The following is a 23,122-nucleotide window of genomic DNA, read 5'->3' on the forward strand; positions in this document are numbered from 1 at the left end:
TGCTCACTCTTCTTAGCTTCCTGGAATTCCCCCTTTCTTATGCTAGTCACATTTCACCCAAGACACAAGAAGGAGCACAGGAAATGAACTAAAGGTATCCGACCTATCCACATACCAGTACAAATGTCTCAACTATTCTCGGTCATGTTGACATAAGGTTCCTCAAGACCCTGTAGTTGGTGTGTGAGGCTGCTCCTGGCAGTGATGTGTGAGCTGGTTACTTTCCACTGTGCTGGTGGTTAGCCTTGGCTGGCCTCGGCCTGGCAGCGGCCGTGGACCAGGCCTCAGTGATGTAATAAATTCATTTATAGGCTGCCGGCTCTGTACGCCACCACGCAATTCTCACACTCACTGCCCCCCTCGCCTACCGACCCTCCCACTCTCCCCTCTCTACTATTAGCCACAGTCACAGCACATGCCTCAAACACATAAACACACACACACACACGGATACACACACACATGGATACACACATGCAGGCCTCTGTTGTTTGTTTTGTATCCTTGACTGCCAGTGGTGAGGATAGTCTGGAGCTCTGAGCCTGCAGGGGCAGGACTGAAACAACACTTGTCACCAGAGAGAGAGAGAGAGAGAGAGGCAACGATAATGAGAAATAAAGACAGAGGGAAATTTTCTTTTTGAAAAATGACCCAAGATGTTAAGTTGCCTTAAATGTGATTATTGTTAGATTTGGATTTTTCCCTCCTTTTTTATTCTATTAATTGATTAGTCGATCAACTATCATTGTAAATGTAACATCTTTGGGTTTGGACAAATAAAGTTAAAAGATGTCCCCCATTGGCAGGTTTAATTGCATTTTGTTGACTACATTACTAAAATATCATCCAAAAATATTTTTAATCAATCAATTAATATGAGTCATTAATGTCCCTACTCTCAAATAAAATCCCATATCTACAAAAAAAAAACTCCTGCACACTTCTCTTGTCTAGTACAATAGCAGCATGTTGATTATTTTTGGCTTTGGTCACAGAGCGGCCGTGGACAAATGCTCTATTCCCTCATGTCCATCTTTGACTGATTCAATCAAAAATCCATTAATTTCCTGATGTGGAATAACGCGGTTAGCCCTGCTCCGTATTCAGAACAGAGACGGTGACTCAGTTCCTTCCTGTTTGGAGAGGACTGGCCAGGTCAAACAGTTAGTCATCCAACGCTCCTGACAGCCTATATTTTAACTAAGCGTCCTCTGTGAGTCCCAACAGGGAGTTTTAGTTCGATACACTATGTAGCCGCGGTGCAATAAATGGGCATTGTGTGGTTTTGTCTGTAGAGGAATGCGGGTTGTTTACATAGTAGGTGTGATTTCAATCGTTTCTCTATTGTTTAACTATAAGTGGCTCACCTGTCTCACAATTACCTGATCTTATTACAATAAACAACACACACACAGGTATGAACTGGTTGATACAGAGAGGAATGTGCTAATGAGGCACAATCGCAACATGCCACTGCATTTGATAAGAGTCATGCTCATTTGATTGTCTCTATTTATACAAATTCAAAGTCATTTATTTGTTATTTGGTGCTTAAAGCATTAAAGTTATCATCATTCATTTCAAGAATACCACATTCTCTCTCTCTCTCTGTTTTTACCCTTTGCAGTGAGGGCTGAGATTTTGTTGGTGTAACTTTTACTTATCGCTCTGCCTTATTTAGCCTCTCTGTAAGCTGAGAAAGTGTGCCGTTATTCCTCACTTCACTCTACTGCTATCTTGGGATTTTCAAACAAGACGTCCACCTTGCTGCTGATGTGGTTCAACCGCAGTTAACATTAGCTCTCTGATTGGGCCAAAGGTGAATGTTTGCATTCGCCAAAGAGAGCTGGTAGGAGTACCTTTCCAGTGAAAAGCTTTGAGATAAAGGTGAAGCCAGGAGAAACTTCCAAGTAAGGCTAGATTTAAAGTGAGATTATGTAACTTTTTAAAAGGAGAAATAACACATTATTCTTCTTCTTGAAAAGTTGAATACACATGCATTAAAATGCACACTTGCTTAGTTCAGTATACTCAGTATAAGGTTTTGCTGATACAGCCGTACTTGGTCTGGTATGACTGGTATGAGCTAAAGTTAGACACTTTTTTAGGTAATTTGAGCGAGTTTGGTGACTTTGAGTTCTCTTCACTGTAGGCTACTTGTCAGTTGTGGCAACGTGCACATGCAGGCTGCTGTTCAGAAAACGTTACGGCAGCGATATTTTTGGTTTAATGTGCCTAGGTTTTGAGACCTCCATCTCGGAGGTTTCTGCCTCCACCTCAATACAATTTATGACGCAGCATTCAAAAATGACAGGAAAAATATGTCCTATAATTTGTACACTGCTGTTTTTGATGTACCTTACATTTCTGGATTTATTTCATAAACACTGTTGCTTAAGATGGCTTCATCCAGGGAAATTAGTTAATTCAGCCATATTTTCCAGAGCTTGCTAAAAGGTATTCTGGGAAATATTGGACATTATATAATGTATATAGCCTAAGTAAAAATAGATGGGGCAGCTTTTGTGGAAACATGTAAAATGACAACGCTTCATTATTATTTAGCTGAAATGTATACCAGGTTGATACCTACTAATGCATACTTGTCCATATTTAGATTAGGGGTCCACATCATACTGCCCTTATTTAACCGGTCAGGTGTTGGCCCGGTCCACAATTCAAATCGAAATTAATTATAAAACACATTTTAAAAACAACAACAGTTGACCAAATTGCAGTTTCTTGTAAGTATAATTAGAAAATTCAGTGTTCATTTACATTTATTCAGTCATGGCGGTCAGCAATCTCTGACCTCATGTAACCTTACATAAAAATAATCCTCAAGCAGTGGGGTATACACATTTTAATTCAGATCAGGAATGAGCATCTGCAGATGAGTATCTGAGTTGAGGTATCGGAATGGGTATGGAGAAAAAAGTTGAATCCGTGCATCCCAAATTTGGGTGTGTATATCCGTGTTTGTGTGTGCTGCAAACTCTGGGTGAACCCAACGGATTGGCCCACTGTCGGCGAACAGCTGGCCAGTGGCCACGAGGGCCGTACAGTGGAACAAGATCAAATGGCATCTCGGACCCCATCTGCTCCCTGTGCTACTATCTCACAGACAGACAGACACTATTTATTTTACAGAATGTGGTCTGTCCTGCAAGTGCTGTTTGTGTTGCGTGGCACACACCTGGCCTGGTTTCCCCAGTGAACAAAGTGTGTGTTTTTTTTATAATGAATGCACCCAGGGCTCATCTGAGAGGCAGGCAGGAACTGAGGTCAACGACCTCTTCTTTATATTGTAATCACAGCACACAGATAATTGGTTCTATTAAAGTCTCTTGATATGGTAATGTATGACATGCTCATCTGCATGATTGCCCCCTTTGACACGAGAGTGTGTGTGGCAGAAAGTGTGAAGTGGGAGATGAGAAGTGAGTAATGGAGTACCGGCTAGATGCTGAGTGTCGGTCTCTTGCACTTGCAGGTTTGCTAAATGATTTTTGTAAGGGTTTAATGAACGCCATAGACCGGTCACCCTGTGAGTAGTGAAGTATGAATTCAAAACACACTTGACTTGCTCCTGTTTAGCCTCCGATTTCTCCATCAAACACAGTTCACGTTTAAGCCTGCAGCCACTTTGATGCTGAATCAGTCAGCATTTGACAAAAGAAAATATCAATCCTTGTCTGATTACATGAGACCAAATTTCACATAAAAAAGAATGTTCATGAAAAACCTCCACTGGTATTTAATGAAACATTGAAGTGCTTAATAACCTTTCTCTGGGCCACACACTTGCGACCACATTGCCCCCTGCGACAGCCACTCATAGACACACATGCTGCATTATTAAACACCCGTTCTCTTTCTCCGCTTTTGTATGCAGAGTACAGAGTTTGAGAGCCACAGGCATTGTTAGGTTTATCCACAGCATCACAATTCCTCACCTTTCTCACACCTAAGATAACATTTAGAAAAGACAAAGATTTGGCTCGTACAGGTCTGGCTGTGCCCAGGCCGGCCCTGCTTATACAGAGAAAAGTTCTCGTTTCAGAGGTAATATATTGTTTTGATTCTGTAAGAGAGAAAAAACAAACATTGGATTATTTCCATTAGTGGAAACTCTGCTAATGGCATCAGAACAGGAAGTAACAGACCAGGTGTTGGTTGGTGGTGGTGCCCCACTGCCTGGTCTGAGCCAAGCCAAGCTCCATTGCAAGCCACATGACAAATAATGAAACCACGTTAGGCTATTATCACTCATCTGTGGCGCTCTAAATGTCAAGGAATGGCGACATAGGAAGCTTATGTCACCATGGAAAGTGACTTTATACAGCTATAAGTCATTGTACAGTTCCTTGTACATTTAACCTCGAAGGAGTGAGAGTGATTTCACATGACTGACGTGTATCTTCTGTGTTTAGATGACGAGGAGGCGCTAAACTCCATTATGAAGGACCTGGCAGCCCTGGGTCGCTGCTACACCCAGCACAACAGCCACAAGCCCAAGAACAGAACCTTACTCTACAAACAGGTACACGTGGCATCCAGTCATGCTTCATTTAAAATGACACTACTGTACAATCGAAATCTGTCTCCTGAGTACTGATGTTAAACTCTGACCACCTCTAATAGGCTTAAATGGTGGCTGTAAAAGGTTTGTGGTTTCTTTTCTGACTGAGAAGAAGATTCTAATGCTGAAAGGTAGTGTCAAAACGTAACATTACATTACATTTCATTTAGCTGACGCTTTTATCCGAAGCGACCTCCAATAAGTGCATTCAACCATGAAGGTACAAAGTCCAAACAGCAAGAATCAAGTACATTAGCTTCAAATAAGCCAAACTACAAAGAGCCACTTGTAAGTGCAACATTTAAGTGCATTTTTTTGTAGCCATCATCTTCTTGGCTCATGTGCAGTCGGAAGAGATGTGTTTAGCGTGCGGCGGAAGATGTGTATACTTCCACAGAAACTTCTCAAACCTCCTCAGTATGTTCAAAAGAGTCATATTTTTGATAGAATTTGTGTAAATACACAGCTCAGAATTGCAATCAGCAGTGGAGTCTTTGCAGCATGCAATGATCCATATTTTGATAAAACAGGGAATGATTGGGGCATGCTGAGTATACAGAGAGTGGATTATAGTGCATAAATAGTTTGAGATAAAGTTTTCTTTCTGCTGTAAAACCTCCCTACCATTAGTATCCATTATAACAGACGTGACTTTAACTTGATCACAGCTGCTGCCCTTCATGTAAACTATAAACGTTTTACAGCCATTAATCAAGCCTGCGGGGGGGGAGTTTAGGTTTTTGAGTATCCCATTAAAGCTGTCACAAATTCTGCTCAATTACAGTTTATTAACTATACAAACAGCAGTGGCTTTAGCCTTTACTGTCATCACACAAAACCTCAGCCTCCCTTCCTTTTTGGATTTTTTTTTTTTTCTTTGCTGGACTGACAGCTGCAAAGTCAGGTGAAGGTTGTGCTGTAGTTTTGGAGAGGACATGACTGAAATGAGCTTATATTCTGAGTCAAATTCGAACACAGACGCTAATGTGACACTTATTAAAACTGGTTTTCCTAAAATCTATTGGAGGCATCTCAAAATATACTATTTAGAAACCTGCATTCGTAAAGTCATCCCAAACAAAGATTATGGTTTGTGGCCTACCACCTTCCAGGATTTAATTTCTCTCAATTACCTTGTGCCTCTTTCTGAAGTAATTTCCTTGTGTGTTTGTTCCCTCTGTGGAATGATAATTGGCAAATCCTCTTGAAGCACAGATTTTTATGATGAGCCATAAACAAACAGTGAGGAGCAGGGACAGTTTCCGCTCAGAGTTGGGGTAAACCCCTACTCGCTCGTACTGATATGTCAGTGTCAGTTTTTCACCATGACCTCATGCAGAGTCATAGGCTCCTCCAGATTCCTACTCCCTTGGGTAATGCCTTTATAAAAAGAGAACCTATATTGTGTCATGTCATCTTTGCAGTCAAGTTGAAAGATATTGTTGTCTTTGTGTTGCAAAACAAAATTTAGCAATTTAGCAATTAAAAACCTCTATCATTATTATAATGTTTTTTGTCACTTAAATTCCTTGTCCAGCTTATTGCTTTTGTTTATTCAGCAGCCTAAATCCCACATTTTAACTTTCCACTTGCATAACTCCTCTCTGTTGTTATTTTTCCTCTCAACAGGATTTAAGAGTCAAGCTGGAGCATGAGAGAGAAAAACGGTAGGTTGGAACCTCCGTATTGTTTTTTCTACTCCTCTGTCCAAGCCTTAACTCTTCAGTTGAGATCTTCTTTGTTATGCTTTGCCATGCCTGGGATTTTGGTGTCTAGTGGAAATCACAGCTACATGCCAGAGTAGCATAAAGAGAGGGAAAATTCCTGCTTTGACATTTAGCCGCGGCCTTGTGTTTTCAGGCTCAGACGGGCCGTTTGAGGAGGGGAAAAGAAAAGAGAGAGGGCCTGAGAGAGGGAGTGAGCGAAAAGACAGTGTCCAGTCTTCCAGGCCCACCCCAAATTAATACTTTATCTTCTGTGTTTTCTTGTGCTTTCTCTCTGTCTTCTACATCCTTCACCCTGCAGCCATCTGTCCTCCCCCACACCACCAGCCTCACAGTTACTCAAGAACCAAAGAATGGTTACACTAACTCTGTCTTACGCGCAGTTTTCCCCACCAACATGCCTTAGTTTGTTTACCACGTTGGAGCACTTTGAAAGCTAAGGCGCCCAGTATAAATACCAGATCTTTTGAACTGGCTTTATTTGGAGCTGAGCCTCATTTTGTCTACGCTGGAATTGCAGCTTCCATGTATGGATGCTGTGTGACTCTCTCAGGTCCTTGTCCGGCCTTTTAGCATTTAGCATTGGTAGAGGTCCAAGTTCACAGACAGACTTCTGTCCCCACCAAACCCTCGTTTAACAACCCACACAGAGTCTCAACTCCAAACAACTCCTTAGGGGGGATATGACAAACACAGAGAGCGTACTGTACAGTGGAAAAAACATCAGAGGGAGACTGACCAGAACCTATAAGAGTAATTGCCTTGATTCATCAGAATACAGACCAGGAGAACAAGCATTGGTTCAGTGAGGCTGTGATTTGAAAACCACAGGCTCTCAGGCTCCTCCATCAGAATACGGCTTCACATTGGGCCTCTCTGCTTTTTCACAGCCCTAATTGGCTACTGCTGAGTTAGAGACGAGTTTTTCATGTCCCTGTCTCTCTGTGTTTCTGCCTCCCTCTGCTTCTCCGTCTCACGGTCTTCTTCTCTTTCTCAAGAGCTCCCCTCACACTGCACTGCTCTCTCTCTCTCTTGGAACAGACAGACAACCGCTCACCGTAGAAGACTCCATTCAAAAGCAACTCTTATTTTTATGCACTTTTTTTATTCATCCTCTGAATTCACGCTCTCTCTCTCTCTTTTGTCATGTTAGCTTTTTTCATCAAGGAAATCAGTAGGATCACATTGTAGCAACAGCATTTCTTACATATGTATTTATTTAATAATGCTCTAATCAATGTTTTTATATTAACAATGGATCGCATTATTATGTATATATGAAAGGTGTAACTCATAGTGACAAAGCCACCAAGAATTATCACCAGAATCTGCAGTTCTACAGAGTCTTTGGGCATCTTTTATCTCATTGTTTTGGTTTTCTGATCCACAACTTTACTGGTTTTGTTTACTCTCACTGCTCTCCCCAGCAGGCAGCTCTTAAAACCCACGTACACTACCTGGCCAGAATCAAACCACTGACAAACAAAGGTAGCGACTAGACGGTGGCCATAGTGAAGCAATTAGCTGCTAAGCAACCGGATATAAGGACAGTGACAATTGGACTTGCATTTATTAGGTGGACAGAAACATGACTCCAAATAAACGCTAATGATGCTTTGTAACTGCTGGATCTGTAAATAGGCAGCTGTTTTGCTAGCACGTTAGCAGCATATCAACTTAAAATTTGATATTATATCCGTGTTGTGTTTACCAATTGTTTCCACTGCCCACAAGTGGCCAACAAACTCTGTTATGCAGGTTTAATGTTTATATTTCTAGGGAACAATACATAGCATCGACCAAGGCTGCATAACATAGCATTTATAGTCTAAGCTTGTTCGCAACTTCTGTCTGTAGTAATACAAATAAATAAAATCCCATAAAAACCCTAATGAAAATCAACTACAATCCTGAGCCCTCCTCAAAAACTGTTCAACTTGAGTTGCTGAGCAAGAAACCCCTCAACCTGATTATGGAGGCACTTATGACTAAGTTTATTATGATTACATTAGATTATTAATTATTATCGAAACTTCATTTCATTCTTGAGCACACAGAGGCTAGATCTTATTATTTTTTTATTTGAAAAACTGTACGATCATAATCCAAGTTTTCCCCAGTGTGAGTTACACGTTGCATCTGAGCACAGCACTTGCGGTATTAGGAGTCCCTGAGTCAGGATAACCGTAGTGTCTGGCCACAATGGAATCTAATTGGACGGTCTCTCTTTTCATTGGCGAGCGCTGAAGGTTTGGGGCAGGAAATAGGAGCTGTGTCTCTCTCTTCCCCCTGGCTCTGCCTCAGGGTCTCCTGCCAGAGAGTAAAGGAACAGGGGGGGGGTTTTTTTGTGGGGGTTTTGTTGTTTGTGTGGGGTTGGAAAAAAAGGGAAAAAAAAGGGAGAGTGTGGTGAGGGGGGGGGAGGAGGGAGAGGATGTGTGAAAGCATTCTTTTTACTCTGCAAATCTGTGTGTCCACACATGCTTGCACAGAGGAAGGAAAGCCATATCTTTTGGAGCAGCATCCTCACAACCCCCTCAACCCCCCCCATCCCTCCAGCCCTCCAGCTCTTTATCAGACACATCAACGTCGAGTATAAACAGAGACGGAGAGCGTTTAGCTGTGCTGCTGCTCGCCTCTGATCTGCAGGCCTCCCTTTTCCCAGAATCCTCTCCTCAAATGAGGGAGCCAATGAGCAGTCATTAAGATAGGCAGAGCTTTGGCCTCTGATGAGGAAATGATGGGATAAAAACGAGTCCTTTTATCAGGATACTATAAAGAGATAGTGGGCTGCGGATTCTTCAAAAGCGGAGAGTGAGGGGAGATGGATAGAAAAGAGTGGAGAAGAAATGCCGGAGAGAATCTCCTTCTCTTTCTTTCCTTTTATTGTCAGGCTGTCTCCTTTTATTTTCCCTCTCACAGTCTGTAAATATCTCCACGTCTCTGTATCTGTCAGTCTTTAAAAAGAGGAGGGAAAGACACACATCCTGCTGCTTTTTGCTGCCGCTCCAGATTTTTTTCCCCTTTCCTCTCAGGAAGTTTCCCATCTGCCTTTGTGCTGGCTTAGTGGAGAGGCCCAGTGGTGTTGAAACAGTGGCCGATGCACACACTGATTGGGAAGCACACTCATGCATGTTGAGTTTTACAAACACGCACACATCCATATATACACTCACTACAAACAATCGCTGATAAGCTCGGACAGACAGAGTATGCACACTCAGTCATACACGTAGGCGTATGGTAGATACGATATTTGTATACATCAGAGGGGGTTACTCTGGTACTTTCTGTTTTCATTGCATTGATTAATGCCCCTTTAGCATCAGCTCCTCTCCTTGACCCAGATGACCTGTCCTTTTTTCTCTTGTTACCATAGAAACATTGTTACACAGAGATTAGAAATACATGTTCGAAAACCAGTAAGTAATAGGAAATAACTGGATCCACCACGTCTATAACTCCATTTCTTTTTTCTATCCCTTCTTTTTCTGTTCTGTGTCAATGGCCACAAACTTGTGAACTATGAGCAGCTATAGCTGCCAATCAACTGCTATTTTTAATTTTTTTTGCCAAAATCCCACCTCAGACTGGGCTTCAGAGTCTGACCTCATGAAATGTCGCAGCTAGACACAACACTAGCTTCTCTCTCCGACCTCTGACCCTGCCGGCGTTCTCTGCTTCACAGAATCATCCCGTTTCAGAGGCCGCTGAAAGTAAAGGAGCTGCTGCAGAAAGTGACCGAGGCCTTTGGCCAGCAGATGGACATGTTTTTCATGGAAAAAGAGGTACAAGATCAACGTTAGAAAACAAGAAAGCAACTAATACTTTATGCAGTCCCATTGCAGCATTTGGGTATCTCAGGAAAAACCTTGATTTCAGAGTTTACTCCGTGAAAATCACTGAATCTTAGCAAGGCTTTAACATGATGACATCTCTAGTACGTCATGCATGCGCTGATGCTTTTACATGCCACCATCCTGGAACAATGGGGAATTAAAGGTCATGGGCTCTATGTTTTCTTGTCCTTTCAGTTGCTGCTGCCCCTGAAGACCCAGGAGGACCTGGATCAGGCGGTGCTGACGTTGGGCTGCAGCTCGGGGACCAACGGGCTGCTCAGGATACTGCTAAAGACCCCGAAGAATGTGAGTTCCTAACTCCCCTAATTGAACACATGAAACTGATCATCCACTATAACTATAATATAACTATATATGACTATATAGAGAATGAGCGATGTACCAATGTGTAAATAGTAACTGTAACAACTGTGTTGGTAACAGCTGCAGGTAAGTCACTTGCTGACAGTTATATATTAAGCAGGATTTATGCTTCTGCGGAGGCTCTAAGCAGAGCTTTCGCCGTAGCCTACGTAATTGGACTGAGGTTTATACTTGTGCGCTGGTGTCTGCGTCGATCTTGTTAAGAGAATAGCAGGGTCCTAGAGTCATAGTGGGGGAAACAAAGTGTCTCCCCTGTGCTTTCTGACCACGTGGGAAATCTGTAGCAGGAAATGTTAACCCTCTCCTTGATTATCATGTTGTTTATGGAGAAGGAGAACCAGGAAATGGGTAGGGGGAAATGCAACCCTACAAAGCCATGGCCAATCACAGTTTTATGCGGTCTGCATCACCGTAATGTGTAGTTACGTTTTTTGAGAGGTGCACGTCAGCGCAGGGTCCGTGTCTCCACGTACCTACGTACGTACCCACGGTGTCGATTTAACACAGAAGCATAAATCGGCCTTTATTGTGAACTCAGTTGCTAAAGTCATGTCTTTTTACACCCACACAACCTTTAAATGAAGTCAGCTGCATCAGAGCTACTGTTTGCTCTACACAGTTACTTAGAGGAAACAAACGTCCCCCACCGATACTATAATGTAACTGAACAATGATGTAATGCCGCCCTCACTTCCTCTCCTGATTCTTTTCTCTTTCTCTGCTTGTTCATTTCCCATGTACTCTCTCTGTGTAGTACCTACAGGTGAACAGCAGGGACAAACAGAGCGAGATGAGGTCATCGCGGTCACTGGGAGATCTGAAGGGCTCCCTGCTCAAGGGCTCGGAGAGGGTGCGCAAACACTCGACAGGTGAGCCGGCATGTAGAAACAAAATGAAATGTCAATGGCTATCGGACCAATCAGGATGCCATTACAGCTCTACTGTATCAGACACTGTTGAGATGTAATGTCTCCCAGAAAAGCAAAAAAGCAGAGAGTTACAACCAAACCCTGCTGATGCCAAGATGTCTTGTTTACCTGCTGAGGCCTCAAGGGTGGCTTGTCAGTTTACAAAACAGAGTCATGCCAAAGTCATTGGAATGTTAATGGCAAGATGAGGGACATGCTTTGTCAGAATGGACAAATGCAAATTGGGAGTGAAAGTGACAACTTGAGCAGCCAGAGAGTTGTGAGGTCAGAGCAAGGACAAGAGTGTGCTCTCATACCAAGCAGCTCTCCATCTGCTTCCTCACCTTGATAAGTTAGTCCTGAAGACGCTCGGTCCAACAGTAACAACATATTAGGGCTGAACGATTTGGGGAAAAAAATCGAATTGCGATTTTCCTGCCAGATATTGCGATTCGATCTTTTTTTTTGTTTGTTTTTTAGCTACATATTGCACCTTTTACAATCATGTTAAATAAAGTAATGAAAAATAAATGAAAAATCCACTGAAAACAACTGTGATAGGTAACATTATTCCAGAATTTATCTTATGAAAAAACAGTACATATAATAATGAAAAGAGAAATAAAAAATGTTAAATCAAATGTTACACAAACCGTTCAACTAAATATTTCACATTTGATTAATTGCGGTCTTCACGATTAGCTAATCGCATTCTTTCAAATCGCGATTTCAATTTGAAAACCATTAATCGTGTAGCCCTACAATATATGCCTCTAAAGCTCACTAATGAACACTTTAAAGTGTATCTTGTTTGTTTACTCTGACCCAAACCTTTGGGAAGTTGTGGAAAAGCCCAACTTTGTTCACTTTGATTTTTGTACATATTAAATACTATTAAATAATTGTACGTATTATATTTTTTTCTACCGTAGGAGTAATAGTCACCAGATAGTTAGCTTAGCTAATCGTCTTCTGGCTGTAGCTTAATCTTATGATATCAATGTGTTCAGGACCAAGAAAGCAAATAAGACAAAAATGTCAACCTATTACTTTAAGACCTTTAGGACAAAGGTCCTTTTCTTGTTATGTCATACTCCGCCGTTAGATAACACGATACACTCCAGTTCTGTTGTCCCTCCCGGCTTGTTTGGTAACCCTCCGTGATGGTTTATTTTGCTCTGTGAAATACTGAGCTATTCCTCGTCCCCCATGTCTTAATCTTCTAACTCCCCGTATATCAAGTCTATCCAGAAAGGTCAATTTTGCACTCATATCTCAGACACGTGTGATAACGACTAGCGCTCCTTTGCACTTTTTTACATAACAGCTGAAAACGCTTTATGATCGCTGTCGCCACCAATCTTTCTCACGTAGCCCCGATAACATCAGCGCCGTCGCCATCCCGAGTCATATAAATTGTATAGAATTACCCCGGTCTCTATCAATACCCCCGCCAGCCACAAGTCAGTGAGGCTGAGAGATGGAAGTGGAGGGAGTGGTGGCAGATGAGAGGTGACAGCAGAGCCGTCACAGTGGATGGTTGAGTGAAGATGTGATGTGAGCCCGGGTACCTTTAATGACATATAGCAGCAGGGGGAGAGGAGAGGCAAGGAGAGAGGGGAAAGAGGCAGAAAGAAACTGAACTGTGAGGGGAAAAAAAGAGCTTCCAGTCAAAAACTTTTCGTAACCGTCCCTGTACACCTTGGCACCTATAGGCCTCCGTGCACTGTTTCGGTGTTACTGCCAGCTCAGCCAGCGACAGACAGACTTTCAGTAGGTCTTCTTACACTGTCAAGGACGAGTGCTGAGTCTCCGCTGCAGCTCAGCCGGGGGAGCGTTTGTCACAGTAATTGAGGTTAGAGGTGGCGGCGGTGTGGTTTAGTAAATCACTTCCCGTAGTCGTGGCACTGTTGAACTTGTACCCATGAATAACACCGTGACGCCGTTCTCTCCCCTCTGCCCCTCCCGTTCATCTCTTCATCATCTTCGCCTTGCGCTCCCTCTGTCCCTTCTCCCCCTCAATGCTCAATTTCTCCTTCTTTGTACTCAATTCTTCCATTCCCCTCACCGCTGCTCCCTCCACCTCCATCCACCCTTTCAAACGGTCCCAGGTTCCCTGCATACAGGTCGGACGTCCCCGCCTCCTGGCAGCGTCCCCGAGGAGCAGCAGCAGATTGCCCGCCAGGGTTCCTACACCAGCATCCACAGTGAAGGGGAGTTCATCCCTGAGACCCATGACCAGAATGTAAGAGCATGTCCTGAGTAAAGAGACTGTACATTAGGACAATTAAAAAAACCTCATTATTATACCATGTTCTGGATAAACACTTCTCTGTGATTGGGTGGAGGTGTGGTTTAAATCAACGTTCTTTATACACTGAACGGAAACTTGCTAGTCTGGCTATAACATGTTGTAACTTGAGCAGTCCCAGTTAATGCACTTTAATGACTAGCTTTCATAACCTTTTAATTTGGCTCTTTGTTTAAAGATATTTGGCTAGTAACCTGAGTATACACAGAAACATTCTGTTTAACGGTTTAACACAACAAAGGTCTGACTTCCTCGCCGCTGTGGGACTCATTTGTTTGCATCTACCTTGTCCATTATTTTTAATTGGGGCAAGACTTAAGAGAGGCACGCTTGTCATGGCCACTTAACAAGAAGCAAAATAGTATTTTTTATTTTTTTAATGTCTATGGCCAAGTGAGTATTATTTAACTTTTTTTTTTTTTTTTGTCCAGACAACGTCTAATTTGGCTCTTCTTTAAAAGGTTTTTGTCCAGCAACCATAAAGATAATTTACTTTGAGGTGTGTGTTTGATACAACATACGACTAAAGTCTTGTGTTCTGCCTTCGCCTGATAGGGCCACTTATCAGAGGAAATATAGACAGAATAAAGCTCATTTTTAAATGTTTGACTGTTATGTAGTTTAAAGAACAAGTTTACAGTTTTTCGAACCAGACCGTATGAAAATGTTGTTTCCTGTCATTTATTATAGGGCAATCGTTTATTGCCCTATATCAACTTTCTAGGAAACAGGAAGCTCCCAGGATACTGGTTCTCGGCTTGTTGTGCATTCAAATAAAGGGAGGCTCAATTTGTTGCACATTCTCTGTGATAACTCTTTCAGTATCCATAGAGATGAAGTCCAGTATATTGTTATTGATAGGAGCTCTTGTAGTAGCAGTATTGTACATGGCCGCATAAGTTACCATTGAGAATTGTTTTTAATGTAGCTGCGTATAACTTGAGCTTTTAAAGAGACAGCCATATCATGCCCCTTCACATTCTTATATTGCGCTGCAGTTATACACACTGCTTTATCTGACCTGATTTATGTTCTCTCCCACATGATTGCATCCTCTGTGACCCTCGATTCCCCTGTGTTATTATATCTATCAGATGCTGGATCCATTTGGGAGCGCAGACAACTCACTGTCGAGCAGCTGTCAATCAATAGATCAAGCACTGGACAGGTGAGTCATCATGCAATGTGTGATTTATGCCGCTTGTATGTGTGGATTTAGATTTATGATGTGCACATTCATATTGCAGAGCAGCATAATCTGCAGAGATATGAGACTCGGTGTTCGTGCTTGTTAACACACTTGGGTGTGATCTTGTGTGTTGCAAACACACACACACTGAAGCAACCTAGAGGCTCTCAGTGAAGTTTGCAAACTGTGTCAAAGGCCAGCAGAGCTCCCTGACCCTGTCTGTGCTGGGAGGAATCAGGTCCCATTGCTGTTGCCATGGTGACGGAACTCTTATCTGGACGCCTGGATTCCTCCGTTATCACGAGAGGGAGAGGGAGAGGGAGAGGCAGACTGAGTGGGAGACTCGAAAGAGTGAGCAAGAACATGCTGGATGAGAGGGTAAAAATTGAGCCAGAAAATGAAAAGTGGTGAGAGAGTGGAGGGGGTCTGAATATGAATTAAATGGAAAAGAAAAGTGAGCAAGAGTGAGGTTGAGATAGAGCGTAGGACGGAAACAGCTCTACCTGCACGAGGCTTATCTGGGCTCCAGGCTGCAGAACAATGGCAGGAAACGAGTGCATGGAACTTTTCCCTGCGAGCGGGCATGCGTGCCCCTTATCCATGGTCTCGTGGCCCCGCGCCGCCCTGCGGTCGACACAGACGTCACTCTCTGTCGGTTCGGCGGGGCAGAGCTGGCCACAGTCGGCCGGCGTGGGGGGGGTGTGTACATGGACGCATTTAATGATGGAAAGTTAGTTTCACTGCCATTTCAGAAATGTAGCGCCACAAACTTCACTTTCCCTTTGTTATTGTTAATGCAGAGAGGTTCTCAACATTCAGCGTATCTTTTCTATTTCAGGACATTATTTCAATTGAGACTGAAAGCTCAGTAGATTAAACGCAACACTCATTTTGAGGCATTTGGTGCTGCTTTACAGTCTGAAGTTTCAGACCAGCAACTGTAGCCAGACTCTGTTTGAAGATAAGGGGAAATTACTGACTGAAATAGCTAAATGTTTTCCACCCCCCCCGTTCTCTTGTCATTTCAGTCCTCCTTACTCGCAGAACAACCGTGACAATAATTACCTGAACCTCAACTATGAATACAAAGGTAAGACAGGAGAAATCTGCAGTAGTTCTAAAAACAGCTTCTCTGCTGTTGAGTCAGCTCAAACACAATAGAAAGATAAAGAGAGGTGTAGAAAGCTTGTTTATTATTAGAAAGTTTTGTCTGTTTTTTTTTTAAGGTCCTGCTGTGATTATAGCCACGCAATCAGTTTCACATAAAAAGAACTAAAGCTCTGTTCGTGCAGCTTCTGATTATCTATGATGTTTCCCTGTTGCAAATACCCTCTTGAGATTACTAATGAGGAGGGAGATGATATTATGTGATGGTTTTATCAGGGAGTTAATACTTAAAATGAGGAATGGGTTATTGTGGAGATATTTAATATATTGGTTGTATTTCTTGTGTCTCAGGAGGTGATGAAGGGAGTGTGATAGCATCATAACTCTTCCTGCTTTTTCTTTGGCACAGTCTCCTCTGAGTACCCTTTGTCCATCTCATTTGTCTCTCTCATCCCATCTCCCCTCTTCGTCTGCCTTTTTCTTTTTTTTTTTTTTCTCCAGTTCCAAATAGACATTGCTGCTTTCCTGTCTTTTTATGATCACTTCCCTTCTCTGTCCCCTCGCCTCTAGATGCCCCCCCTTCTCGTCTGTTCCTTGTCCCTCGGCTCCCTGTCTGTCCCTTTTCCTTCAGAACGCAGATCAAATAGAGCAGGATGACAGATAACGCCACACTAATCCTCATGAACAGACGAACCACAACAGCTCCCCCAATCTGGTCATTTCTTTCTCTCCTGCACCACTCCCGTGCTGTAAATTTTAAAAAAAGGGAGTGCTGCACATTGTGTACACAGACTGGGAGTGTGGGAGCTTCACATAGCTGCAGCAGCACTTAAAGACTCACTTGGGCACACATGCATGCACATGCCTGCACACATACATATACACACTCTTCCCTCCCAGATGTAAAGCTGTGTGGCCCTTCCTGCTGAGGGCTACAGTATTTGTTTACCATTCCCTGTGAGTAGATTTTTCCTCTCCATCTCGCGCTGCCAAACACAAAAAATAACTCCCGTCTCCATGGGATACAGCCACAAAAACACCACGAGGGGAGGCAGTCATCTGACAGAACAGCTGCTTTCAATTGCAAGCGGCTCCGCTGCTCTCCATTCTGTGTGTGTGTGTGTGTGTGTGTGTGTGTGTGTGTGTGTGTGTGTGTGTGTGTGTGTGTGTGTGTGTGTGTGTGTGTGTGTGTGTGTGTGAGCGAGTGTGAGCGAGTGTCAGCGCTCGCCTGCGTCAGCAGTGCTCCCCACCTGCCTTTAGTTACTGCTCCACTGGGTTCAGAGCTAAGGCTAAGCTAGCACACGTGAGCTGTTTTCACTTTCTCTCTTGGCTGCAGTGAGGCGATAAAACAGCTCTGTTCGCTGTGTGAAAAGCTGTCGTTCATTCCGCTGCTTTTGAACTCAGCTTTGATTTGACGTGCAGAGATGAGCAAAGGCAATGTAGTGTCTGTCAGATGTGATCAGGTGGAATGTGCAAACTCTGTTGTCCTTATTAGGCATCAATATGTTGGGTCTGATTAGCTCCAAGCAATTACATCTGCATTATTGAACTTAAACGTGAATACGCACAAAAATGTAAATTGAGGAGTACTGTACATGTAAAATGAGAATTCAGTTGATGTAAAGGCATCAATTTCTTCCTGACCGCTCTTCCTCATTGCTCTCTCTTCAGGTCGCCATGGGAAAGGAGGGACTTTCCCTCGCCAGTTCCAGTTGCCCAATCGTAGCAAGGATTATGGAGACCGTAAGAAACCAGCTTTGCTAGAGCAATAACAACACCACTATTGTTTCACAGATTACACAGATATGCTGCTATGATACAGGACAACACAGACAGATTCACACAACACTTCCAATGCACTCTCATCGGGTCAAAGTTTTTTTAACTTCAGATTGATAATAATAGTCACAGTGCCTCCTCCTCACATTTCTATCGTTTCTTTTTCACTTCCAGATAAAATATTTTCAAATATCTGCATTTTTGTTTTGCTCTCTGGGTAGATTTGGTACATGAAGTCCTGGCTTGCTGTTCCAGGCAGCTGCTAGTAATTGCTTACTCAGAGGCTAACCTTGGCTAGCAATGATTTACGTTTCCCTGCGGTGAACCCGAACTTGTATAAAAACACAGCGCCATGCTTCCTGTCTGAGGGGAAGTGGGACGGAGTGGCGAGAGGCACTCTGCTCTGGCTGGCCCTAAGTCTTGGCCAAGAGCTCACTTTATGCACAACACCTGTAAAGTAACTATGTGAAAACAGTGTAGAAATCATTCACAGTGCAAACAAAAGATGCAGTGGCCTATGTGTGTAAAGTCATTAATATGTCTATTTTTTTTATATATATATGTGTGTTTTCAGGTCGCAGGACACTTCCGCGCAGCTTTATGCCGCAGGAGAACCTGTTTCAGCTGGTTCCTTCCAGTCGCACGCGCAGTTACAATGGAGACAGTAGTACGCTGCAGTACAGCGACCTGCGCTCTCTGGGCCGCACCGCTGACAAAAGCTGCCAGCGTGGTACAGCCAAGTGTAAGTAGTCCCCCTTAAAAACTTTTAAAAATGAAGGGACAGGAAACACCGAAGGAACATTTGACCCAAACATATAAACAGTCTTAAATAAACTGCAATTCTGGGCCTTTGTTGTTGATTGGTGTTGTATCTGTCTGGTTCCTGTGGATAATGAGACATAAACCCTCACTGATAACCCAGAGATGAATGAAGAATGTTTCAGTTTTGTTTTTCTTCTGCTTGCCAAGAGCTGGGCTGGGTATCAAACCTCTGTACTTTTTACTTAAGTGCTATAAACCTCATAATGTGCATGCGTATATACGACCATATGTCCACCGTATTTATGCACTCGTAAACATGAACATGTGTGGGCTTTAAAAAACTAACTTCCCCTCCTCTTTTTGTACCAAAAAAAAAGACCATTTTAGTAAAGCAAAGTTCTTGTTTTTAGACCAGATTATCATTTGAGCACAGCTTCTTATATGAAGTGCAAATATGCTAACATTTAGAGGTGTCAGGCAATTTAAAAAAAGTATGGTATTAGTACCGAAACTCAGGTGTCCTATCAGCATATTATCTAAACTATTTTAAATGGTACCCAGCCCTTGTCGAAAGGCATCCTGGGTGCACTACAAAATATAGATTAAATAAAAACTCAAAGCAAGGCAAATGGATTTACATCTCAAATTGATGAATAACAGTGTGACTTCATTGTTCAAGATGAAAAAAGGGGAGTTACAAGAATTAAAGACAAAGATAATTTCCTCTAAGTGAATACTCTATGGCTGTCAAACATGATTGGATTTTTAGTCCGAGGGAGTAGAAAAAATGCAGAATTCCCCTCTCATCATCCATCCATAGGCTCACTTATCACATCTGTCCTCATTCAGTCCGCAGTATGCATTGCCCAGAAATTGTCTTTGTCATGAATCGAAAGCTCAGCTCAGCAGTCTGCGGTTGACATGTCAGTCTCCGGTGTCTTTCTCAGACTGTCTAACCCGGCCACAAAGAAGCCTGTTAAAACCAAAACAAAGTCTCAGAGTCTGGGCCTGTGAAGATGAGAGTTGTTGAGATGCTTTAGGTTTTGCCGGCTTTCTGTCTGCTGATCGTGGTTTGACTCCGATATCAGGGCTTTCCCTATCTGAGAGGGTCTGCAGTGGGAATTAGTTAACAACCCTGCGGTGGGTTTTTGACGTCTGGTCTTGGTGAAGTACAGTCGGGTCTTGCGGGTGGATTTTAACGCATGCGTCAGTGTTTTCTCAAATCAGTATATCACAGTGGATCTGTCTGCCTCTGGGGGCTTAGCAACCTAATGAATTTCTGGTGGGTTTTCATCATGTGGTGTTCTTGTTTCTGCAGCGCCGCGGGCGCCAGTCAACTGGCGACAAGGAAAGCTCCTGGGGCGCGGGGCATTCGGGGAGGTCTACCTCTGTTATGATGCCGACACAGGCCGTGAGCTGGCCGCCAAGCAGGTGCCCTTTGATACCGACTGTCAAGAAACCAGCAAGGTGAGAGAGAACACCTCACACCTGTTTGGAATAAGTCACAGACTGCGTGTATGTTAGGGCATAAAACAGTGATTTTATGATTCAAGTTTAAAAATGCTCCATATTTTAAGTGCTCTGTGCTTTCCTTAATTCAAACATTTTGTTTTTCTGTAGGAGGTGAATGCTCTGGAGTGTGAGATTCAGCTGCTGAAGAATCTGCATCATGAGCGGATAGTACAGTACTATGGTTGTCTTCGGGACATTGAACAGAGGAAACTCACCATTTTTGTGGAGTTTATGCCCGGGGTGCGTATTCTGCAGGGCTTTTCATTTGAATATATTGAAACGTTTATAAGTCACAGTCATTGAAGTTTGATTGAGATACAATACAGATAAATGTCTGAGAACGTCATATTTTGAGTTGTTTTGGCTGCAGAGATAGGTACACAGACGTTTGAAGACAAACAACAAATCAAACCCACACTGGCCACATCTGCTAAAAAACAATTTAGAAATGTCACCAGCTGTCAACAAACCTTTTCTCAGTGGTGGATGTCAGCAGAACAGCTAAGTTTATGAGATCATTTTCTCACTAAATGAGCGCCTTAATGAGCTGCTGTCGCCTGTGGACCCTGTCACTGAGCCTGGTTTTAATATTTCCTGGGCATTTTTTTTCTGAGTGGCGTTGAGTGTCTTAGTCACACATTGTCTGGAAATTGGAAATGTTTATGTTTCACTGGAGTTTTTTGGCAGGACAGGAGGGTAGGTGCCAAAGCCAAGTTTGTGTGTGACTGCTCTGCACGGCTGCACCGCTGTAGCTGACCGATAACACTTTAGTCACCCCTGGGGGCAAGTGTCCCTCTGAGAGCCAGAGAGCTGTTGAGGTGTCTTGCTGACAGCTGAAAGCAAAGAGGGAGAAGTTTTGTTTTCACTGTGTGAGTCCTAAACTGCGTCACAGGTGTTACTGGATCAGGTCTTTGCTCCTGTGATTTCCTCACGAGGAACGGAAAACAGGAAATGGAAGGAAATGCAGGACATAGAAGGTGTTTGGATTTCAAATCATGCAGATTTCTTTCAGCACGTTGTATGTTTATATACTCAGTTTTTGTACTTTAAAATTGGCTGAGAGGACGCTTTCTCAATAAAACAAAATGAATCCGCTTCAGCTGGAAAATGTTGCAAGTATGCTTATTTTCCTTAAAGACAGACAGACGCTGAACCATTTCATATCCATTATACACGTCCTTCCAAAGCAGATCATTTTATACCCTACAGCTGTGACAATAATTTTAAAGTGCTCATATTATACTCATTTTCAGGTTCATAATTGTTTTAGAGGTTGTACCAGAATAGGTTTACATGGTTTCATTTTCAAAAATCACAACATATTTTTTTTTGTACTGCACACTGCTGCAGCTCCTCTTTTCACCCTGTGTGTTGAGCTCTCGGTTTTAGCTACAGAGTGAGGCATCGCACTTCTGTTCCATCTTTGTTGGGAGTCGCACATGCGCAGTAGCTAGGTAAGGACTACTAGCCAGTCAGAAGCAGAGTATGAGGGTGTGCCACGCTAGCAGCTAGGCGAGCATTATAACGTGTTACAAAGTTAGTCACGGAAGTAAAGGCTAGACTACAATAGGGGAGCAGTTTGTGAACAGTGTTTTCTGATTGGAGATGGTAATTCCCTTTTGGGGTGGACTTTGGGCTTTTTCACTTTGTTAACCTATAACGTGCACAAAAAAGATAGAGAACAAAATAAAGGAAAGGGAAAAAGCCAAAAAGCATAATATGAGCACTTTAACAGGCAATATAAAGGCCATAAATACATTTCTCAATCTTTGCTGAGTTCCACTCATTCACTCTCGCTCTCTTGCTGGCTCTCCAGGGCTCAATAAAGGACCAGCTAAAAGCCTATGGGGCCCTGACAGAGAAGGTGACGAGGAGATACACCAGGCAGATCCTCCAAGGAGTCTCCTACCTGCACAGCAACATGATTGTACACAGAGACATCAAAGGTAACCAAAACAGCAAGCTAGCAAAGGTCAGGATAGGGTTTTAATTGGATTTGTAACCAGTGAACACACACACTTGAGATGCAGACACACAGTCTTGCTTTATGGTTCATATTGCAGCAACCGTTGCTGAGAAAACTCCAGGTTCATTCATTTTATTCTGGTTGACATTTCCTCATTTAGTTATTCGCCGTCTCCAGAAGGAGCCTGGAAAAAATGTGCTATTTTGAACTCCCCTTTGAGATATATTAGGCTCCATGCTGGTGAAATTGGCCAGTCTAAAAATGTAACGCCGGATGGGAAGGCTTTAGTTTGGCTGCCCGCAGCTTTTGGGAGTCACTGTTTCGTTCAGCCACGGCCAAGAAGAGGGAAATATACCGTCTGGTTGGGGAAAAAAGATAGCAGGTCTCACAGGACACAGGCAGGCCCAATGAGAGTATATATGTGGGTGGGATTTTCCACTTAAAATGCTCTTCATGTGTAATATATGGTGTGTGTGCTCATCTCACCACACAAGAGCTCCTCTGTATGTTGTAAAAGAGCTGTCAGCACATGCGGTTTTTGGAAAGCGCTTGGCACCATAGCCGTGACATTAGACTATAAAGTTTCTGTGAATTTAATGTTGGCAAATAAAGCCTTAAATGCAGTTAACATGATTTAATGGCGACTGTGACACATTCTTCTAACATACAGGCAGTGGAAACAGGTTAAAGAACGGAGAAGTTAAGAGTAAAGGTCACATATTTACAGTTATAGTCACTCTCAATCTCTTCTCTGCAGCCCTCCATCCTACACTGGGTGTGGAGAGAGTGAGTGGTGAGTGGTGTACTTTAGTCACTGATCAAACAAGTGGAGCGCCTAAAGGAAATGGGATAGACACAGCTACATGTCGGAAAATGACCAAAGAAGAAGGAGGAAGGGTGTTGGGGTTCAATCCATGTGAAAGCAGACAGTTGATGCAATATTTACTTTTCTGATGAGGCAAAGGTGTTTGTAGATTTGAGTCATTGTGGTATTTTTATAAAGATTGCTAAAAGGTATACTTTGACATTTTATAAATAATTCTGCCAGTGTTCCATCCAAGC

At 42.9% G+C, this 23,122-nt stretch overlaps 1 protein-coding gene across 1 annotated transcript in view; it reads left to right on the top strand.

Annotated features, from left to right (window-relative positions):
- The window catches only part of map3k22 (mitogen-activated protein kinase kinase kinase 22), a 40,024-nt gene that overhangs the window by 13,572 nt on the left and 3,330 nt on the right, over nt 1-23,122 (top strand). Inside the window, exons 4-16 of the mRNA XM_039790123.1 lie at nt 4,434-4,543; nt 6,212-6,249; nt 9,992-10,091; nt 10,338-10,448; nt 11,281-11,395; nt 13,546-13,679; nt 14,840-14,913; nt 15,963-16,024; nt 17,713-17,784; nt 18,395-18,562; nt 19,901-20,049; nt 20,203-20,334; nt 21,911-22,040. Coding sequence (XP_039646057.1) covers nt 4,434-4,543; nt 6,212-6,249; nt 9,992-10,091; nt 10,338-10,448; nt 11,281-11,395; nt 13,546-13,679; nt 14,840-14,913; nt 15,963-16,024; nt 17,713-17,784; nt 18,395-18,562; nt 19,901-20,049; nt 20,203-20,334; nt 21,911-22,040 — 1,395 coding nt within the window. The remainder of the gene's footprint in view (nt 1-4,433; nt 4,544-6,211; nt 6,250-9,991; nt 10,092-10,337; nt 10,449-11,280; nt 11,396-13,545; nt 13,680-14,839; nt 14,914-15,962; nt 16,025-17,712; nt 17,785-18,394; nt 18,563-19,900; nt 20,050-20,202; nt 20,335-21,910; nt 22,041-23,122) is intronic.

This window comes from Perca fluviatilis, chromosome 22 (assembly GCF_010015445.1).
Source record: "Perca fluviatilis chromosome 22, GENO_Pfluv_1.0, whole genome shotgun sequence".
Taxonomy (NCBI): domain Eukaryota; kingdom Metazoa; phylum Chordata; class Actinopteri; order Perciformes; family Percidae; genus Perca; species Perca fluviatilis.